The sequence below is a fragment of the Haliaeetus albicilla genome, chromosome 23 (genome assembly GCF_947461875.1).
Source record: "Haliaeetus albicilla chromosome 23, bHalAlb1.1, whole genome shotgun sequence".
Lineage (NCBI taxonomy): Eukaryota > Metazoa > Chordata > Aves > Accipitriformes > Accipitridae > Haliaeetus > Haliaeetus albicilla.
In genome coordinates this window covers 4,984,713-5,000,007 of record NC_091505.1, presented here as the reverse complement: position 1 = coordinate 5,000,007, position 15,295 = coordinate 4,984,713, and the positions used below count along the sequence as shown (strand labels likewise).

The 15,295-nt window shown below is 41.2% G+C and overlaps 1 protein-coding gene across 3 annotated transcripts in view; it reads right to left on the bottom strand.

Moving 5' to 3' along the window:
* COL4A6 (collagen type IV alpha 6 chain) overlaps nucleotides 1–15,295 on the bottom strand; it is a 140,860-nt gene that overhangs the window by 23,813 nt on the left and 101,752 nt on the right. For all 3 annotated transcript variants that reach the window (XM_069810975.1, XM_069810976.1, XM_069810977.1), the window contains exons 13-24: nucleotides 15,125–15,217; nucleotides 14,039–14,092; nucleotides 12,560–12,619; nucleotides 10,993–11,037; nucleotides 9,702–9,755; nucleotides 8,294–8,363; nucleotides 7,457–7,567; nucleotides 5,311–5,460; nucleotides 3,611–3,715; nucleotides 2,552–2,712; nucleotides 1,396–1,575; nucleotides 619–802 (exon numbers count right to left, since the gene is read on the bottom strand). In XM_069810975.1, the coding sequence (XP_069667076.1) occupies nucleotides 619–802; nucleotides 1,396–1,575; nucleotides 2,552–2,712; nucleotides 3,611–3,715; nucleotides 5,311–5,460; nucleotides 7,457–7,567; nucleotides 8,294–8,363; nucleotides 9,702–9,755; nucleotides 10,993–11,037; nucleotides 12,560–12,619; nucleotides 14,039–14,092; nucleotides 15,125–15,217 (1,267 nt within the window). The remainder of the gene's footprint in view (nucleotides 1–618; nucleotides 803–1,395; nucleotides 1,576–2,551; nucleotides 2,713–3,610; nucleotides 3,716–5,310; nucleotides 5,461–7,456; nucleotides 7,568–8,293; nucleotides 8,364–9,701; nucleotides 9,756–10,992; nucleotides 11,038–12,559; nucleotides 12,620–14,038; nucleotides 14,093–15,124; nucleotides 15,218–15,295) is intronic.

Below are 15,295 nucleotides of genomic sequence, written 5' to 3'. Positions count from 1 at the left end.
CACTTTGAGAACAAACATAAAACATCATACATGAAACATTATCAAACCTATATTTACTGACTTTATCACCTGTCATTATGGTATGCTTTAGGTACATATAATGACATACCAACAGAGCCAGACTGTAGTACCTCAGGAAGCAAACAGCCCAGAGCTGGTTGCATCAGTCATAATTGAACTCCCTACCTGACTGTCATGACAATGTCTTATTCACCAATGCCTGTTCATACACACAATGCACTACAGCTTTTTCTTTTAAAAAAATCTGGAGCTCTTCTTATTTCAATAATAGTAATAGTTCTGAAAACTGATTCAGACATCTCAGATACCAGTGAGTTACTATTTTTACCTGGACCATGAAGTAGGCTGTGCTTTTAAAAACCTCATTTTATCAATTGTTGGTGTAAAATGGTTCTCCAGCAACAGTCAGTGAGTAGCTCCATCCAACGCTCTTAGTATTTGAATACCATTTGAGTATTCGTTGCTTATTATCTGTGTCCTCCTGAGCATGACAACTTGAGAAAGCTGTGACTGCTGTGTGAGCAGTAAGTTGAGTGCCATTTGACTTGCAGCAGCTTTGCACCTTTCCAAAATAAAAGCAAATCCAGCAACACCTACCTGGAGGGCCTGGAAGACCTGCTTGTCCTGGAAACCCATCCATTCCTGGGTCACCTGGCGGCCCACGAACGCCACTAGGACCTGGATATCCAACACCAGGAGAACCAGTTTCTCCACGATGGCCCTTGGAGCCAGGTAATCCTGGCAGTCCTTTTTCACCTGGGAAACCTAGCCCACCATCACCCTGTGCACAGCAAAGACAATTACAGCTGAAAATCAAAGAGATGTAGAAAAAAATACACCACTATCATTTTAACAAATGCATAAGAGTTTGGTCAGTTCTGTGCAAGGTTCAGATGGGCCTGGGAAGGTATGTGGAAACCACTGTAAATTACTTATCATTATTTCAAAATGCAGGAAACTCAGTGACTATTAAAAATAATATTTTATGTTGTATTTGCCAAAATGTAAATATTACATATTCTGAAAGAAATTTACTTTCTTTTTAATTAAAAAGTTTCTGGTGTGATTTTTCTATTCCAAAATTTGACTCATAATTATGCCTACAGTGTCTTTTATCTTTTAGGACACAACATGAAACAGCATTAGGGTCTAGCCCCACTACTGGAAGTTTATCTTTTGACTGGGTAGCTAGAGGCATAATGAGTGCCAATTATTAATCCTGACAAAGACAAATTTGTGCTCAGAGACTGTGAGCTTTTTATGTATTTGGGAACTTAGAACAGGGCTAATCAGGACTAATAAGCCAGGCCTTTCTATTGTCTCTGCTCCTTATTCCAATTCTGAAACACTGCTGCTAAATTAATCTGAACTTACTGGAGGGCCTGGTGGGCCTGGCAAGCCTGGAAGTCCATCCCTGCCAGGGGTTCCTGGGATGCCTGAAGGTCCTCTGGGTGCTGTCGCACCACGGTCCCCACGAGCACCTTTGCCTGTTGCATAGGACGAATCCCCTTTTTCTCCCTTAAGGCCTGGAAGACCTTGCTGACCAGCTGAAGCCTAGAGACCAAAAGATAAAAAGCCAGGAATATGAACATGCAGAGAAAAGGCTTTGCTTCTTAAAAATGTCATATGAGGACAGGACACAATGACTGGAGCTAGAAAGAATCTCCAAAGGGTTTCCTATCGGATACATTACACTAAGAAAAAAAAAAAGAGAAGGTTTGATTATTTCCAAATGTTTTGATCAAGTCACTACAGCTTTATAGTGGCAAGCCAAACGCTGGTATATATAGTGACAGCAACCTTGGATGGCATCTGGGAATCAGTCATGATATAACAGGGCCCAAGTATTGAATCTTCTTCCCTATTACTTGGTGTGCTGCATTTACTGACACTGATAAAGATACTCTGAAGACAAAAGACTGGTATCTTTATGGACTATGATTTTCAAAAGTAAATACTGCCAATGAGCAATGCTCAGCACTTTGGAAAATCCTGTTTCTTATGGTTGCTGTTTCATAAAAAACACAGCTCAACTTTCACTAATGTATTTGGCATACAGCAGTCGAGAAGGAGACTGTATCTATGGCACACAGTTTTTGTAGCTATGAGCAATGATGTGGAAAGACCTCACCATTCGATTTTTCAGGTCTTCTCTCCATGCAGATGTGTATCTGCTTCCTCAGCCAGCCCTCACTTAGGAAGAGCCCTGAGTCTACTCCATGTACACCTCTGGCCCAGAAGCCCTGGGATGACTAATTGTTAGTTTTTCTCTTGACTGCTAAACGTGCAGTTCTTGGAACTTAAGAACCACTTCTTCTCCCATTTTTTATATGTGATAATTTCTCTACTTTCAGCTTGTTTTCACAGATCAGTTTCTAGGTTGCCTTTTTTTTTTTTTTAAATCCAACAAGTAGAAGAAATTATGCAAAAAAATGTGTTCTGCTTTCACTACAGTCAACACCAGCAATTGCACAGGGGCACTTTTTCTCCTTTAATTCATGACAACCAGTATAAACTCTTCCTGCCTTACCGGAGGGCCTCGCAGTCCTGGTGCACCCACAGTGCCTGGGTCTCCACCAATGCCCTTAATCCCAGGCACACCGGGGCTTCCCGATGGACCTGGTGGACCTGAGATGCCTTTTAGACCAGCTCTTGTAACTCCTCCATCACAAGCACAATCACCTGCCTCTCCTGGAAAATACAGTCAACACTCCAAACTCAGTTTCATTTGGATAAAGACCCTTTTCAGTTGCAAGAGCTCTGAAAGGAGTATTTGATTCAATTAGGACAAAGCCATTCTCATATGATTTGATTTTGTGCCTACTCTGCTCAAGTGATGCGAGCGTCAAGGAAATGGAGCTCAGGTTTTGACCAGGTTAATTTATATGCAATGCCCATCACCAAATTATCATGTGCAGCATGAACCTCAGCACTTCTTGACCTCTTCCCAGAGGTTTAGACTCTCCCAAACAGATGGTTTTAGGAGAGTTTTACAACAGAAGTCTTGTGGTTTAGTTTTAAGTCAGAGAAAGCAAAACCATACTCCCACTCACAGGTTACAATGACCCTCAGCTGGATATCTTTATATTTCCCTGAGTCATAACTTACCATGGATACAAACAGTCACAAAGCACAGTGATGTCTGCGTCATCATGGCTTTTGCCGCTGGTTCTCTCACACACTAAGACCCAAATTCTCACCATTTTTAGCACAGAGAAGAAGAAAATTAAGTTTCTCTGTCATTTCCAGCCTATATTGCAAAGAGCGGTGAACAAGATTGTATTTCTAAGTCTCATTATGTCTTATGGCTTTAAAGTATAACTTACTTAGCTAATTTTCTGGCTATAAGATATTTATCTGCTTATTTGCCTGAGCAGAGTAGGAAGTAGGAAATAGGATTTTGCTGGCAGTCCTGGGCACAACTCTCTCTAAATTGTGAATGCTGTTGGCCCCTTTAAACCATCTCAACCTCCTGTGATTTGTCATATAGACACTTCCACCTCATCCCTTAGGATATTAACCACATGTAAAATGTCTTTCTGAGACCCAATGACTGCTAAAAGGCTCTCCCAAAACAAGAGTCAATTACCTTTGTACCCCTTTGGACCCAAAGCTCCTGGCAGCCCTCTCTGTCCAGGCTCCCCTGGGGCCCCAGGCCTTCCATCCAGGATGGTGTCTGGGGGGAATGAAGGGCCTATATGAAGAAAGAAGGCAAGCAAAAGCCATGAGAAGGCTAGATTTCCACGTCATTAATTACTTACAATGTCAGTTATGCAACTGACAGCAATGGCACCAGATCAAACTGCAACTGTGGAAGTTACACAAGGAGAGAGAACTTGGTTGATATCACAGGCTGCAGTCCTCTGCCATATGTTTGCTTCTAGCTTCTCATACAGAAAAGCAAAAGCTCTCACAATGTGGAGGCAACAGAATTCATTCCTCTACTGCTCTTTTGCACTTTTTCAAAGACCTAACAGTTGGCCAAAGAACTAACCAAACTGTGAATAGGTTGTATAAAAAAGGGCAAATGACTTAGTTCATGGCAGATGTTCCTTTACAGCTCTGGGAGAAGCTGAGACTCATATGGATAGAAGTTGAAGGAACAAATCAATGTATTGGTGATTGTGATGACTAGCTATTGCCCTTTTTGTCGGCACAGAAGCTATCATACGTGAGCAGTGTCTCTGCTGCTGCTGGCATGGTAGAGTCATCTCAGGGCTACCTGCCTTCTGCAGAGCTCCTTGACTTCTCATTAAGTTGGTGCAGCTCAGGAAAGAGACTAAATGGCAAAAAGGTTATGGGGACTTTCCCTGTCCCTCACTTTATAACTGCAGGATCATTTTCTGCATCTCTTTATATGCTGAATAGAATGAAACATGAGCTGACAGAAACAGCAGTGAAAAGTGATCTGACATAATCTAAAACTACTGTGTCTGAAAACCTTTCCCCTCAGTGACAACAGTAAGACGGAGTGCTGACCAGCAGCCATCTAATGTTCCATGGAAACAAACTGCAACCCTCAGCTAAAAACAGCTACAAGAGCTTTACAGACTCCGCAGAAAAATGAGCTGGATTTGACTAGCAAACAGTTATTGATAAGAGAGCATTTATTTCTTCTCCACAGAAAATAATTTCATCAGACCATGCTCATTGACTCCATCACTGGAGCGTGCCCTGCTTTGAAAAGTTGGCTCTCAAAAACAAAACAGGTTGTTTGAACTCAGTTTATGGCAGAATGGTAAAACACAAGGTTTGTGTAAAATCAAGCCTTTTCATGTCATACTCAATTTCCAAGGAAAACAAAACAATGCTTAATTAATCCAATCAGGGCATCCATACAAATGAACATGTAAAAATAAAATCACATTTCCTTAGGTCTGAAAACTGTCTCTTCAGGCATCCTATCTGACTTCTGGTACCCAAAATACCTAGTCACAGGACTAGACATTTACCCCAGGGGCTCATAAGGTCATGGTCTTTTCTTTGTCTAAGCCAGTAGACTAGCCTAGAACTTCAAAGCTCTCTGTGTCATAAATTGTGTCTACACAACCTTGTGCTTCAGTCTCTCAGGCTACCACTCTAACAATAATTAACTGTATTTTCTTACTTCAGAGGGGTGGCTGCTGATATAGTTAAGGCTGTGAGTTACAATCACAATGAGGTGTCAACCAAACATTTAAGATTTACAGATGAATAATCCTCACTGGCAAAGAAATAAATATATAAATGATTATTTGTCTTGTTTCACCCTGAATCCAATATAAAAATAGATGTTAAAAATATACATACGTGGTGAACCAGGCAATCCTGGTGCTCCTGGCAGACCCGGTAAACCATCTCTGCCGCGAGTGCCTGGTAATCCAATCGTTGCTCTTCCTGGTTCTCCAACTTCACCCTTCACACCTGGAATACCTGGAGACCCTCCAGGGCCCATTCCATCTAGACAACAATAACACAGTGAGCAGCTCTCCAGCAGCAAACACATTCTAGTATTTTTAATGTTATGAAAATTACTGTTGTGCCCTGAACTGCAACCATGTTAGCACAGAACAATTTATAATTGCACACAAAGGAAAACTTAGTAATCGGAGAAACCAGCTGCTTTGGCACACTCCTTTGGTCATCCAAAAACTTCACAGGGCTGCATTGATCAGTTAGACAATTAACTATGTAACTATGTAAGGCTGCAGTTTATTTATTTTCTGATTTCCTTTGAGTGAGATAATTTCCTTAGTAGTTCCTAGTCTCTGGATCATTGCAGGCCAGGACTTCACAGATGTCATTCAAGTGAAAAAGAAACTTTCAAGTGAGATCTTTGGTGGGACAAATGAGTTCCACCTACAGTGCATTTATCTAGCAAATCTGTTAGCTCTCTATTGCAAATATGAAAAGTCATTAAAAAAAATTTTTTCAAAAACATTTGCTATTATTTATAGTGTAGGAAAGATTCTGCCAATCAACTAATTCAAAATGGAAATCAAACAACCAACCTCCTGTGTACGCTGCTACATCACATATTCACACCTGAAGACTTACCTAGGCTGTAATCATTGTGGGACTAATTCTGCTCCCATCCAAGTCAACATACTTGGTTTCCCTATGTGTCATCCCTGCCTCCTATGTCTCATACAGCATTCTGCAAATCAGCCAGCTGAAGGAGCAGGGAGAGGCTTGCTCCAATACCTTCACCATCTCCAGGCTACTACCCCAAATCTTCTCAGCAAAAAAACACAAAAACCAGCTTGCTAAGGGCACTGTTAGCAGCTGTTTTACTGTGGAATGATTGCTGGAGGTGACTTATTGATATGTGCCCTCACCTCCTTAAGGGAAGGTGAACCTCCAGGGTGGAATGCAGTGGATATGCAAGAAATTTGTTCCATAATAATTCCCTAAGCAACATAACCTGCAACCTTAGACATTAGCAACACCAGGGGAGCTTGATATGCTGACTCTAAGAGAAACAACACGGAGGGTGGAGCAGAGCGGACACACTGCAGCCAGGCTCTGTGATATCATTGCAGGGATAGGGAACTGGAACTACTGGAACAAGAATGGAAGGTCCCTGCATTGAGTCCACTGAAGCAAGGAGGTGAAAAAACGGGGTTCTGTCAATGCTGTTGTCTTTCCTCTATCATAAGTGCCCAGTTCTGGAGTAGCAACATGCTAAATCATGTTATCTGGGTGAACTTTGCTCATTATAATCTCATTATAATACCAAAACACACCTCCATCCCAAAAGCTACCCACATCCAAGGTGCAACTACCCCTCAACTGAGCATGCACTCTGAATCTTCTCTAGCATATACCTTTAAAAGTAAAGCGAGGAGGTTTTACACTAATCATAATAAAGGTATGTATGACTAGAGTCACTCAAGCTCCACCTAAAAATAAAACAGTATAAAAGGGCTTAAGAGGGGAGGAATGCAAGGGAAGACATCATCATAGGCAAGTCAGGAGGACATTGCTGACTTCTGGGATCAGTTGATGGGCTGAACCTCTCTTCCCCCCCATAAGGACACCTATTGGGTAAGATTTGAACCCTCGGTTATACCGAGTGCTTTCCCAGGAAACTTAGAAATCTCTACAGAGTTTTTCTATAATTTAGTGTGCTTGTAGCCGACTGTATTACTATTTGCACATGCTTTGCAGACAGTGTATTTATCACCAGCAATCCAAAAGAACCTGTACTGGTGCTTTAATAAACTGTACTGTTCATTAATCTAGCCATGATAGTTCATTGAGCGTGATGAAACTCCCTAAGTCTGGCCGTTCTAATTCATTGAACACAGCTAAATTGAAAGTACAGTGCACTATTAGGGCATCACCCAGAATCTAAGCCTAGCCGCCCCCAGCGCCTCTGATATCTGAGGACAAGCTGGAATGCAAGTAGGTTTATTTCTGCCAAAATTTGTTATGCTTTAATGCAACACTTTACCTCTCTCCAGGCCTGGAAACCCTGGAGCTCCTGGAAGGCCTGGTAAACCACTGATCCCTTCGTCTCCTGGAGGACCAGGTATTCCTGGGTTTCCAGGGTCACCCGGGGCACCTGTTAGACAAGTACGGAAAAACAAGGACAAAAATCTCATGAGAACTTCTGTTGAAAGACTCTGTTCAGTCAACTACCCCAGTGGCTACTGATGTCATTGACAGCAAAGGTTGCAAAGCCGTTAGCAGTAAGCCTGTTAGTCAAAGTTAACAATAATGGGAAAAATCCCTCCTGAACTGCTAGAGGTTGTTTCAAACTTGACTGCATGTGAAGGAGGAAGAATAGGAGAGATCATACAATTTGTCCCCTTACCTTTATAGCTTCAGAGACTGTTCCCATCCAGACCTTATTCAGCTGTGGTGTTAATTAAGCTCATTTTCTCAACAATATTCTTACCACATTGAACAACAAATAATAGCAGAATGACATTCAGAGTATCCATTTCCAGGTAAAACAGGGAAGCTATTTTTCCTTAGTACACTGAAGACAGACACACAGCACTTCCCCATGCTCACACACAGTCAGCCTCCCAGGCACTAAATTTCATTCTGCTTAGAAACATATCATTCTGCAACGTGAGGATGAAAGGTTTATTGTAAATTCTGAAGTTATAAACACGGGACCAAACATATCTGTATGCCAACAATACAGAAATTAAAGGAAAAATAAGAAGGGATGGGTTAGACCCAATACACAATGTGAAAAAGTGGTAAAATATAGTAAGAAGGAACGTTGGATCAGAAAAAGTGCTTTAGACAAGTTCCAAAACAAAATGGAAACGTATACCTGAAATGACTACACCTTCCCTGTCAATAACGATAGGAGGGCCTGGGGGACCGATGTCACCTAATTCACCCTGTAGAAGAAAACAGATTCATGCCACATTCAGATGGGTGATGGAGGGGAAGACTGCTTGTCAGGAAACAGACTGTATGATGGTAGCAACATCTGTGGTCATTCACTGACTAACCATCATTTTTTGTCTTGGTGAAGAATTCACTTTGTTCTTCTGCTATTCACAATCACCTGCTCTCCTGACTTACCTACTTCCTGCCTGATGAAACTGATGGCTGCTCCAGATCAAGTGTTTGTTACTATCCAGCTATCCTCTGAAGGCACCCTGTTACCTCAGTAGGAAGTACGGACATGTATATACCGTGTGTACTGGAGACCAGTTATCATATCAGCATATTGACCAATATCAGGCAGATCATATTTGTTCACCTTGTGGTAAAAGCGAGAGAGCTGCTATGAACATACCCATTTTTAAAAGCATCGAACACTGCAGCTATCTGTTGCCTTGGAATCCTGAATTTCAGTAACAGGAGCTTCCAGGAAAATGGATTCCTCCATAAAATCACCCAGGTAGAACAAGCAACTTGTGGCAAACTGCAGTATCATTCCTTCCTCTCACTCTAACACAGTATCAAATCTTCATTGAAATAGCAAGTGAAAAATCTGACTGTTGTCCAAATTGCCATCACATTTATAATATAAACACCATGCAGTGATCCAAGGCAGTGCACACTTTGTTGCTTCTTCAGGTAATACTCCTCTGTGCGTAAACCTGTACTACTACTTCCATATGCTCTGCACAAAAAAGCCCTTCAGTACTTGCATTTCACGTCTGCCAACCATATACCAATCTTGGTGGCAGATGAGTGTTTTTCACACAAACTCCTATCCAACCATTTTCCACTCAGTTTCCAGATGTCTGACTGCCTGAGTTGTGAGATACCCAGAAAATGTCTGCTATGCGCTGCCTATCTCCAGTACAAGAAATTGAACACATTCTTTTCAGGCTTGTCAATACTTGTAGATCTGTGATCTAAGACTTCAGATAGCCTTGGCAACCATCTTAACATCCACTTACTTCCATCTAATCTTGCCTCAGTTGCCCAGTAAATATAGCACTGGTGTAAGGATGAAGGAGACCAGAGAGATTACGCCTAAAATTGTAAGTCATGAAGTTACATGAATGAACATTGTAAAGGTATTGAAATATCTGAGTGTTCATAGTTCAGCAACCTTTCATTTTTATCCTTAACAATAAAGTAAATGAGGAACTGAAACATACTGAAAATTACAGTGATACAGAGGTAAAGAAGAGATTTGTTTAGGGCAATGATACTTACTTATTCATGCAAATATTTTTAAAAAAGCAATGCTTTAGTATTTTCATGTGAGAAATTACCTTCAAGCCTTCGACTCCATCCAGTCCTGGATAGCCTGGAATACCTGGATGACCCTGCAAAGTCACACAGGGGAACATTGTTACACAATGAGACAATAAGACAGTGGCAATATTTGTTAGCCGAGACATCTGCAGTGCCTGGACTTGAATCACAAACCGAATTCATTGTTCTACCAAACATTTGCAGAAAAAATAATAAAAGAGGAAACTGATGGCATCAATTTCTCAGCACTCACAAAATACCAGAGCTCCTTCAGGCCTCCCTGTGCTGTAAAGATGGTGGGAACTTGAAAGCAGGCATGAGAGTGTCCAGATCAGGAGTACACCTTGGAGTTCTCACAGAACCATAGAAAATCTTGCGGAGTGAGCATTACTTTCCTTGTCCCTCACACTTTCCCCTCCACTCTGTTCCCTCTCCAACAAATTATTGGCACCAAAACATTTAAAGTGACACTGGGAGATCTAGCCCTCCAGCTATCCATTTCCTGGCAGCATTCTCAGGGACACCAAAATTCCCATTTCTGGGTGTGTGACTGGAAATCCATATAGGAGCGATCTACTGTTCTCTGTGGGGTAACATATTCAACCTGGTCCAGTATGGACTGTAAATCCCACTGCTGCTGCAGACAAAATGGGATATTCCAAGAGCTCTGGAGCAGGGAACCTTAACTTTAAACCTTGCCTGTGATTCTGAAGTCTTGGACAGCTGTAGGCCCCAATATAGCCCATAAACAGTATTGTTGAGAAACTTGCCATAAAGGGCTTGGGTTTAATCATAAAATTTTAACATATAGATATGAATTAGATTATATTGGAGATACCACCACCTTCAGTATATCCTGAAAAGGACATACATAAAACAAAATATACAAGAAAGTGACTGAATTCCAGGCTGCAAAATGAAAATTGTATTCCTGAAAGCTGCTTTCTTGAACAACTTCCACCGTTGTATCTGCAAGTGGAAGAGCTTTAACATGTTTTCAGCCGCTTGATCATCTGGCTATTTCCACCCCCAAAAGAGGAAAGGAGGGAGAGTTGATTGTTCCAGGAGGGAATGTACAATTTCCAGTCTGTGGAGGTGGTCCTCTGAATATGTAGGGATAACTAGAGAGACAGTTAAAGGGATCTAGAGTTTTACATGGACTTTCTAGGTAGCTCTCGCTAGTTTAGTAAGGCACATGCATTCATCCACCAGAGAACTTGGAGCCGCTACATAAGGAATTCAGTAGATCTTAAGCAGCTAGATGGCTTCTGTAATTGTAAGTACAGCAAAAAATAAAAGAAATTTCACCTTTCTCCCTGGAATCCCATCAGATCCATCCAGTCCCAAAAGACCCTAGAACAGCAAAAAAACCATTAACTTTCAGAGGCTCTATCTCAGTCTGGTGTCATTATATCAGGCTCCAAATAACCCAGCGCCAAAGAATGAGAAGGTAAAATTTTCAAAAGGAGAAGCTACCACTGATTTTCCATATCTCTCAAATATTAACGATCATAATTGAAAGAATTCAGCAGAATAACTGATAAAAGAAGTCTTATCTTCTTTAGCCATTGTCTTTCTAATTGGTCGTTCAAGTTAAGTAAGTCATGGTATCCAAACTTACTAGGAAGTTAGGTAGGTAGTTTGTAATAATAAAGCCATGAAACTTAAGGCAATCAAGACTTTCTATCTTGACTATTTATTCTGCAGATGCAGAACAGAATGCCTTGGTCTTCCTATTGTGTATAAGCACATCTCTGCAGGGTCACGGTGGTTTGAAGAATCTATGGCTGGCATGTGACTGAGCATGTTGTTAACTCCCACATTCATTGATGTCGTGGTTTAACCCCAGCCAGCAACTAAGCACCATGCAGCCGCTCACTCACCCCCCACACACACCCAGTGGGATGGGAGAGAAAATCGGGAAAAGAAGTAAAACTCGTGGGTTGAGATAAGAACAGTTTAATAGAACAGAAAAGAAGAAACTAATAATGATAATAATAACACTAATAAAATGACAACAGTAGTAATAAAAGGATTGGAATGTACAAATGATGCACAGGGCAATTGCTCACCACCCACCGACCAACACCCAGCTAGTCCCCGAGCGGCGATTCCCCGTCCCCACTTCCCAGTTCCTATACTAAATGGGACGTCCCATCGTATGGAATACCCTGTTGGCCAGTTTGGGTCAGGTGCCCTGGCGGTGTCCTGTGCCAACTTCTTGTGCCCCTCCAGCTTTCTCGCTGGCTGGGCATGAGAAGCTGAAAAATCCTTGACTTTAGTCTAAACACTACTGAGCAACAACTGACAACATCAGTGTGTTATCAACATTCTTCGCATACTGAACTAAAAAAATAGCACTGTACCAGCTACTAGGAAGACAGTTACCTCTATCCCAGCTGAAACCAGTACAATTGACTAGTTAGAGCAACATCTATTGCCAGCTTGCCCATTTCTTCCCCAAGTAGCTATCTGTGTTCTCTCATGGCTGGTTCTGGCACTGGTTAAGAGCTCCCTAAAGACCCTGCAAGGCCTCTTTATTATCCTCATTTGGACTTCCTGCAAGCTTCTTTTTCTGTGAAGCTTTCAAAAAAACTGGAAAAACACAGGCCCTGCAGTATCAAGACCTCCACTAAATACTTCTGTATGATTTTCTTGGACTGCTTTGTCTGTATACACCTTTCATCTCACCTTTAATCTCAGACTTTACTGAGATAAGAACTATCTGTTGCTTCTGTTGTTGTATGGTGCTGGCTACTATAGGACCCAGTCCTATGTCTGGGACTCCTACATGCTTTGGGAATGCTTCTGTTGATGAAAGGCCCACTTCACGTGTTTGAGAACAGACACTTAAGGATTTTGTAAAGTTACCTACCCTGCCACCCGGTAAGCCAGGAACACCTTTTTCTCCTTTTTCTCCAAGACCTCCAAAGCCCTGAGGGAAAATGTCACCATTAAATCTGTGATCTGTTTGGAACTGAATAGCACAACCCTAAGACAAAATGAGCACAAACCCATCTCTTAATAAACAGTACAACAGAGAGACAAGGGGAACTGACTGTTTCTGCTGTGACTCTTCTGCCTCAGAAAGAAAACCTGTATCAACCAGACTTGGCAGTATATGCAGTACATTATCGTGTTCATTTCCCATGACTTCCGTCCATTTAAACCATGGCACATCTCTCACTAGCAAACACAAGTAACCTCATGCTATAAACAGCAAAGTCCTGCCAATGCTACTCTGTATTGTATTCTACATTTAGAAATTATTTCAAATCTCATTTCTTAACAGCAGCAGCTCAAGGGAGTGCTCAGAGCACCCTTTTTCATTTCTAAAGCCTAAGAATGACACAAAACTAGCATTTTCACGCTCAACATTTGGAAATGTTTAGTAGTTTTCCCAGTCAGCAAGAAGTATCAAATCCAGAGATAGAACACCAGGATTTAATTTCAGCAAGAGTTACAGTAGTTAAGCAATTTTCAGGCTTCAGTCTTGAAATATCTCATGGTTGTGGTTAAGTTCACACATATGTTCAACCCCACCAGCTTCAATGGGCCTCTTGTGATGCACAAAGCTAAACATGCACATAATGGAACATGTCCAGAATGCCTAGTAACAAACTGTGCTTCATGTACAGGTTTTCCTTGCACGTCTTTCTACTAGGAACATCTGTACGTTGAAGAAACTGGCAAACAATTTATTTTATTAGTCAGAAGTTCCACAAAATATTTATTCCCTAAACTTATCAAAATAACCTGTGTTTACAAAAGGTTATAAACTGGGAAATAGCTCCCTGGAATCCAGGGATAAATTGTTGTTCTTGATTCATACAGAGAAGATGCTACACATTCCTGAGTTTATGAGCACTAATGTTAAACAGCCCATTTTAAAGCTGGATATATATAGACAGAAAGATCTGCATGTGCTTTACAACTTTAAAGTAAAATAACAAAAAATATGTTTAGACATAATTAAAGGGGAAAAAAACAGGATTTTTTTTTTTTTTTTAAAATATGTCTAGCCTTCTGTGGGACATCAAGAAATACTGCCATCAAGTGGCGATGTAAAGGGTACGTCTACTTGCAGGTCCCTGCAAACTGCAGATTACATGTACTGAAATGACGGCTGCTTTGTAACGTTCTAGTAGGACAGCATTATCTTCTTTCTGTCTCCAGGACAAAAACCTATCAGATTACAGTTAAACTCTTCAAAAAATCTTGTGGACATTTTTATCAGATTTTCAAAGTACTCTGGTGCCTAGAAATTCCTGTAGAGACCTTGTGAACTATTCAGAGGGTGTTGAACCATCTAACCCACGTTAGGCATATATTAAAAACTCTCCTCTGTCCTTACCGGCATGCCAGGCAAACCCTTGTCTCCAGGGAATCCTTGAGGGCCCGGCTCACCCTGACAAGGGGAAGAGGTAAACACAATAAATCACTGTGCCTGTGAAAGCAAGACTTTCCCCAATCCACCCATCACGCTCCTGACTCCTAAAGTAAGGCCTTGTAATTTGTTTGTCAGCAAGTATACTTGATTTGTGTCATCATGTGCCAGATAATAGTGTCTCTCAGCACAGTGCCAGTGCATGCAACAGATTGTCTGTGACCACTTCCCATGGCTTCAAAGACCACTACTTGGGAACTGTTGTTCTACTGCCCTCCACTGCTAGAAGTCAAACTAGAAGCATTTTGTATTGTCACCCAGGGAACTGGAACATGCACAGTACTTCATGGAAAGCAGCAAAATAACACATGATGAGATAGCATAATGTCTTCATAAAAGCCCAAAGGAATAGTGGCTTTTGAATCTCACCTCATGCTAATGTACTCCGCCAAGTAAATATCTCTCATGACTTATGCAGGGGCTTAGGCAAGCTCAGACTGGGCTCCCAAACCAGCCTGTATAGGTCCCAGATTAATTCAGTATGCTTAAATTTCATGCGTGTAGAGAATCTAACTCAAGATCCATATATCTTTTATGAAAACACTGATGAGCTAAATATATATCTCAGTAAATGCCAGAATAACAAAGCAAAGGAGAGAAATCTCATTATTTCAGAGTAGTGTGCATCATAGTCAAAGCAAAAGAACTGGAGCTTTTAATGTATTTGTCTAAATGGATTTGGTTTTTTTGCTTCGGTTGACAAAATTTCACAGGTCCAACAGAAACAAACTACTGTTCATTTATTTTTAGGATTAATAATGAAAACCTTTAAATAGCTTTCATATTTCTGCTTCCGGGAGGTATGCATTCTCCAGTGGTCCACAATGCTCTGAGCTAAGAATATTTTTACTCAATAGCCATCTGGCAGATTAAACTAGTACACAAAATGATTTTGATTTGGAAATATAACTGGCTTCACTGTCCAATAATTTCATTCAGCCTTGAATGAAGGAGCATGGAGAGGGGGAGGGTTTGTAAACCGAATTTACAAACCTTTTCTCCTTGCTTCCCTTTTGGAAATCCCATGAATTCCAGTATTCCAGTGGATGGTGGGGGACCTGGAGGGCCAGGCAGCCCTACATCACCCTGTTGGCAAAAGAGGAAGCTATTAACATAGGCAGAACATGTTTGATGTCCTATGAAAGTGGCTTGCAAATCAGAAAA